Consider the following 6,875-nt stretch of genomic DNA (forward strand, 5'->3'; position numbering starts at 1 on the left):
TATAACGGGATGGGACCGCAAACGCATAACAGTTACGACGTCCTCTAAGCCTACCGGAAGATAAAATCGGCACAGCATGACCCTAAACACTTGCCTCTTGTGTCCTTCCGTGCTGCATGGAAAGCCGTTCACCTTGCATAATATTCACAAATAAGATCAGATGCGCCGTGTCCCATTTAAGCCGCGCGACGCCTTAGCCGATAAATTTATTGGTACGCTCCCAGATGTCCTTGTAGCAAGGCAAACACGGCTTTACGTCTTTGGATTTTGATGGTGTTGTTGCATATAAATTAACGCACGAGTCTCCCCGGTTAAACGAGAAACTTTATTTACGTTGCATTCATTCGATAGAAGGGAGATAGCATGATTCTTCGCAGCACCCTGTCTAAAATGTGGCACCAGTTGTACCGTCTCACAAAGTACCTTGGCTAGGGCAACTTGTTCATACGCGGCGATGTCACAGAGAAAACACGTGAACGCTATTTCAAAGAGCCGTAAGGCTTGAGTCTTCGCAGCCATTGCTTCGATCAGGAGACACGGCAAACAGAATGGTTTTTGCTTCACCCCTTGTAGTACTTGCCGTAACCGTAGCCACCACCACCATAGCCCCTGTACCCTCCATATCTTCCACCACCGTAGCCACCACCGCCGTATCCTCCGTATCCGCCACCTCCGTATCTTCCACCGCCGTAGCCTCCACCTCCGTAACCGCCTAATCTGTAGGCCTTAATGACTCCGTAGCCTCCTCCGTAGCCTCCTCCGTATCTTCCACCACCGTATCGTCCACCTCCGTATCCGCCGACGAGGTATCTGGTACCGCCGTATCCACCGCCGCCATATCCTCCACTGCGGTATCCTCCGCCGCGGTACAGTCCACCGCCGTATCCGCCACCGAATCCACCAAAACCGCCACCGCGGTAAAGGTAGCCACAAAAAACTTGGCTGAAGCAGAGGGCTACTACAAGGCAGAGGATGACCTGCTCGCGAAAAGAAAACCAGAATAGACAGAATGATTGCAGAGCAGAGTCGTCACCGGAACTTCTGCTCTATATCTTATGGTTTTACGCTACCCGATGTGTACATATCAAGAAATGGGATACACATTTATAAATAAGCTGCATAGAGTGAAGTTTGTAGATAAATTGCTTGGTACGGTTTTATTATCCTGATATCTTATGATGATGATCATGAAGATTCTACTAAAATACGAATGCTGACGATAATACAGTATCACATAATTCCGCACATAACTTTCCAGCGCTAAACTTCACATTCATCGTTTTCAATTAACTACTCTATAGGTTCTTATTACCGGCCACGAATGTATCTATAAAGTTATATCTCTAAATACAATTCCTTTGTAAGTACGGCGTCACCGTACACATCTACAAAATACGTAGATATATTAATTGCGAAAGTAATTGATAATTTATATTTTTTCGTTTGAATGGACAGACATACAAAACATATGGGGTTATAAGGATTAGACACATATATATTCAAAGCACCAAAATCTGGTCCACCAAATATCTTGGGAATAAAGACGAATGGCCGCAGAGCACTACGTATTTTGTGTGCTGATAGTATATTAAGAAAAAGCCAAATAAACTCGCTAGAAGAATACAGTTTTTACTTGCGTTATAAGTTCCCTGAAATTGGAAAATTCTTAGACTCGATAAGTCTCCAAGTCAAGCCATCAAAAACCTCAACGAAAGCGCTCCTCACCTTGCCGACCATGGCTACGCTGTATCGGTGAATCTGCCGAAATCCGCGGCTTCTCTCCAGGAAGTGTGTACACAGTGAGAACCGTCGCGGCTTCGCGCGAGCCGCTTTTTATACGACAACTGCGTCCTTCCGTACGTTAATTCTGTGCCAATTCGAATCACCCTGGGCGCTTATCGGTTCAATCGCGCGCGTCTCCCACTCCTTTCTGGATAGCCTTCTGGTATTCCTTTTCACATCCGTAACTCGCACGAACGAACAGCGTAGCTATTAGGCAATAATCGTAAGTTACACTGCTACTTATCGCAAGGTCGACCTATGCATTCCGCATTTTGGAAGCGGACATCAAACTCCCAAGAAGTTTGGATATTACGAGCCTATTCTTAGCAACCCCGGATTGTTTAGGCGCAGGAGCCAATGGACTGTGACAGTGCTCGAGACGCGATGTGATGACCGGTTTGCCTTGAACGCCGCGCCTGGGTGAAAATGCGTTTATAATGGAAGCCCCAAGAGATGTCAGTCTTTGGTTTTTGATCTTTGGGAAAATGATCGTCGCAGGCGTTCTTCCGCATCGACTCAACGTCGCCAAACGCAGCTGTGATGCCTGGCAGAGAAAAGTTTTTAGAGGCCTCCGTGGCAATTGTCGAGTTTGGAAGGTACAGCCATCTTTGGACAGAAGACAAGACTAAATCCGAAACATTTTGAAAAATACGTTAAAGTTGTTTTCGCTACTTTTGTTTGTGCTTTACCTGAACCATTGTCTGCCTTGAAATAAATCAGCAGTGATCGAAAGATAAGTTTCAGTGAGCCTGGTGAATTTTTCTAATAAACGACCGGATTCAGATTAAGGTCAGCGTCCAAATGCCCATTAAACGAAAACTCAGAGTATTCGAGGCAATGTTACTAGGGAAAAACAACTTTATTTGATGTTCCACACGCCTTGTGCGAACGCATGGTGTGTTTAATATTAAGATGGTCTTTGGCGTCACGTTGAAGGGGCCTGAAATGGAAAAAAAATACGGACCATCAATTTGTTAACTACTTCTTTTCAAATGTTTGAGTATTTTAAAGTATTTAAAGTAAAGCTTCCCTTGCATTTTTTGTATTCAAGGCAACTAATACCGGGAGAGCTCAAATTTATGACATATATAGCCGAACGTGAATCCCAAGTTTCTTTTAAATTACTGCAAGTAGCAGAATCAGGAGGTCTGAATTGCAATTATTGTCAAGAGAATAACAGATTAAATGAAACGTTTGGCGAACGTCCGTTTTGTCTCAGCGATCTATCCTGTCTTCCTTGTCTATCCTTCCTTGTCGTATTTGCGCTGTTAATTCAACAATATGTCTCAGTAACTATTACTGTCCTCAAACACCACTACCTGTATTAATCAAAAATGTACCCAGATATTTGTATGGTAGATATTTATGTAAGCCAATAAACCAAATAGAGCTTTATTTTTTTTTTTAACCTTTCAGATTTGTTTTAAAAAACCCGTTAAAAATGCGGTTTGTGCTGGTGAGCCGTACGGCCAAGAGGCCATAGTATAGGGAGATAGTCGCAACTATTAGTTTGCTAATTAAGTAGAAATTGATAATTAACTTTTTAGTTATTGCATATAGGCATAGTTTTAATTAGAAACTCACTGAGCATCGTCGAAAATTACTAAATGAACTATTTTTAGAAAGATATAACGTCAAGGCAGCATTTTACGGCGTTCTGTAAGAAAACTTTATTTGAACGGGTTTCTAGGTTTCGGTTTCTTATCGGAGCGCATTGTTTTGGCGGCCGCGGTCCTGCTCCCCGGTGCTCGCGGCGCGAAGCCCCTCGCCGCCCTCGTAGAAGGGGGGGAAGTAAGGCTCACGTATGTCGTGCGTCTCAGCCACTGGGGAGCAGGACCGCGGGCGCATAGATGCGCTCCGATAAGACACCAAATTCTAGAAACGCATCCAAACGAAGCGTTTTTACAGAACGTCGTGAAATGCTGCCCCGGCATTATTTCATTCTAAAAAGTGCTCATTTAGTGGTTTTTGATGATGCTCAGCAAGATTCTAATTTGAACTATATGTGTATTTATGATAATTAAAATGTTAATTAACAAATTTTACCTAATTAGCAGACTAATAATTTCGACTATCTCCCTATACTATGTCCCCCGGGTCGTATAAACAAATCTGAGAGTAAAAAAAAAATATCCTGTATACTAACATAATTATCATTAAGAACTTAATAATATGATATCAAAACTTTCTAGATTCACAATTAATCAATTTTAAATTTTAAATCCACATTCGAATCAAATTTTAAACACAACGTTTAGAGGTATAAATGATATTTTACTGGAATACCCACTATTCGGCTCTACCACCTAATTTACGGTAGTACAGTACTTCATCCACGGGCATCAGTGGAGAGTCGGAGGAAATTTGACCCAATCATTCGGCATCCCGGTCAAATAGTGCTGTCGTAACATCTGTAATAGCACTTAGCGCCAAGACATAAGAATATTGACAATACGTATTTCTCACTCTTTCATGGAACGAAGCCGACTTTCAGGGCATCCGCGTAGCTGGGGTTGCCGTGGACACCATAGCTCTTAACCGCAAAGGAACCCTGGTGTCCGCTGCTGGTTTGGTCAAAGCCTTCGCTGCCCTGGAAGTTTCCCGAGCCGTACCTATTCTCGCTCTGCTCAGAGAAGCCGTCGGTTTTTCGAAATCCTCCTTCATTTGAGTAACCATGCACATTCTTCACAGCATTCCCAGATGCCGATGCTCCGCTCGCCTGGGCCGCCGCTTGTTCAGCCTCGCTGAAAGAGTCCTGCTGACTGCCTTCTGTCTTCTGCTCGTGCACTAATTTGTGTCCTGGCAAAAAGGGCTGCGCTCCTGAGGGATTTTCAAGCGGAAAAACTCGTGGAACTGTCAGGTCTGGTGCTCCGGCGCCATGGGCGACTGCTGGTACAACGGGGGCTTCTTCGGGGACTACTGCACCATCGGCAGCTTGCGGTACAGGAGGTAAACTTTCTTCAGCTGGAAGTGGTAGCGCTCCGGCAGATCCTTCAGGAATAACGCCGGCACTTTCGTTTGTAAGGTCTGTAGGACCTTCAGAAGGGACCCCTGGTTCTCCGCTAGGAGTTTCATCAGGTGTTCCTGACCCTTGGTTTTCCGCTGGGACTTCTTGAGATGATCCATCAGAGTTATCAGAACTATCTGAGTTATCTGAACTTGAGCTTGAGCTTTCTCCAGACGACATGTCTACGGGAGCATCATCCTCAGCCGGAAACTCGGCTGTATTGCTTCCTGGTGGTTCTAAGAGTCCCGTGGAAGGAGAACCCGAATTTAGCGTATTAGCTCCAGAAAAGTGTTCCTCTTCGGTTCCTGGCTGAGGCTCATCGGGAATAGGAGCTCCTGACACCAGAAGCAGCAGCGTGACTCCCAGAATCTGAAATGCAGCAAGTTAAAATTACATACAAACTCTGGATAAAGTTGTTTGAACCTAATTTACTGAGACCACAAAACATTTTTAGCTTGAAACTAATTGTGAGGCATTCTGAGAGCGTAATAAAATAATGTTTTTTTTTGTTTTTTTTTAGCAAAGCACGCATTGATTTTCTTACACGGATAAAAAAAAGGCCGCATCGTTATCCATAATAACGGGAAAGGCATTGAAGATGTGGTATCTGACCTGAACTGTCGATTTACGTTTTTTTTTTTTTTAACACATCAAGTATTTCTTTTAGTTTGTGAATCACTTAGGAGAGAATACATGGAGTAACAAAACTGAGAATAACTAGCGATGTACATTTGTTTTCATGAACAACTAATGAAACATCTTGAAGTTTGTGTCACTGGAAGAAACGTAGCACGTAGGCTTATTCTGTGCCTGTTTAAGCATCACGCGATACACGATTTGCTGTGTCGAACGGAACCAGTTAAAAAAATAAGAATATTAAAACAATTTTTTTCATATATATTTTTACAGACGCGAAAACAACAACTATGAGTACACAGTGATAATTAAAGTACACTTCCTTAATTTTGATAATACACTTGCAACAGAAAAGCAAAACTATAAGGTTACTTACAAGTTTCGGAAGAATTCTGGCCATCTTGGGAATCCCAAGCCTTCCGTTCCTTGCACTGCTTAGCTGATGGACAGGCTGCTTCTATTTATATTGACGCTATTTCGCTACTGTCGGTCCAGCACCTCCCTAGGCTCTCCGTAGCGACAACCGGGCTTCCTACTTGCGTCACGCTGGCAGCTGCACCGCTCTCGTAAACTTGTCAGGACAAGGCTAGTACACTAAGCTTGAAATCCGTTTCTTTTGAACACGTGAAAAATTGCACTTCGTGTTTTTCTAGAGTCGGCGCAACCAACACCTTTAGTTGCAGCCTCAAACCGAAATAGTCTCGATACTGGAGTCCCTTCACGCCCCAAGTCCGAGTTCTTCGAACAGATGGCGGCGGCTTAAATCTTAAAGACGGGAAAAGCTAAGGATTGCCTTTTTTTTTGTCACTTCGCTTGCTTTCCCGGATTTCCGACTTTACATTTTTTTCTTTTTTCTTCTTCTCGGCCGCCGACAAGACCCCATATCCTGGCGGAACTCGATCGTCGGATGTATTTCCGCAGTTATCACGTTTTAACGGAAACTCCGGTCCCTTCCCGCAGACCGTGGATACTACCTCGCGAGCCACACCCACACATTGTTTAATTTTATTTGACGATCGCTACAAACATGGTGTTCTTCTCAAATTAAAATATTTGTAAATAATAAATGAAGAAGTAAAGTAATTATATAATATGGAGATTAGTTTCAGGTTTCCGATGCGAAGACCTACATTGTGTTAAAAAACAACTGTCACCAAATTGCAACGTGGAAATATCGTTATTCACAGTAAAGTACAATGGCTCAAATGTCTGATCTTATACAGTTTTTTTTATTTCATGGTGAGAAATGCAATCCGCCAAGCTTCTATTTTTCTTGCCAGAAATTAATTTGGTTGTTAAAAGAGTTTTTTTTCACCCTAAGAGGGTGTATAAGCTGTCTGCTTCCAATTCATTTTCAGACTCATTTTTTATGTGACGTAACATAACACCTGAACAAACTATTAGCTACATTACACTGCCCTTTATTAAACAAAAAATATTGCACCTATGT

At 43.0% G+C, this 6,875-nt stretch overlaps 1 protein-coding gene and 1 pseudogene across 1 annotated transcript; both read right to left on the minus strand.

Annotated features, from left to right (window-relative positions):
* Positions 1-252: 252 nt before the first annotated feature.
* On the minus strand, positions 253-1,737 carry LOC115315721 (annotated as a pseudogene).
* Positions 1,738-2,622: 885 nt separating this feature from the next.
* Positions 2,623-6,168, minus strand: LOC8036643 (suppressor protein SRP40). Its single transcript, XM_002411940.4, has 3 exons — positions 5,802-6,168; positions 4,249-5,158; positions 2,623-2,722 (listed from the first exon to the last, which is right to left on the minus strand). The coding sequence occupies exons 1-2, from the start codon at positions 5,823-5,825 to the stop codon at positions 4,253-4,255; spliced, it is 930 nt and encodes a 309-aa protein (XP_002411985.3). The 5' UTR covers positions 5,826-6,168; the 3' UTR covers positions 2,623-2,722; positions 4,249-4,252.
* Positions 6,169-6,875: the final 707 nt, after the last annotated feature.

This window comes from Ixodes scapularis, unplaced genomic scaffold, assembly GCF_016920785.2.
Source record: "Ixodes scapularis isolate PalLabHiFi unplaced genomic scaffold, ASM1692078v2 PGA_scaffold3__209_contigs__length_174095766, whole genome shotgun sequence".
In the NCBI taxonomy this organism is placed as follows: domain Eukaryota; kingdom Metazoa; phylum Arthropoda; class Arachnida; order Ixodida; family Ixodidae; genus Ixodes; species Ixodes scapularis.

Bases quoted from the DNA above. Each gene is read 5' to 3' on its own strand.
- LOC8036643 (XM_002411940.4), bottom strand. From the start codon at position 5,825: ATGGCCAGAATTCTTCCGAAACTT. The intron at 5,159-5,801 runs GTAAGTAACCTT...GCTGCATTTCAG, and splicing joins CCAGAATTCTTCCGAAACTT to ATTCTGGGAGTCACGCTGCT.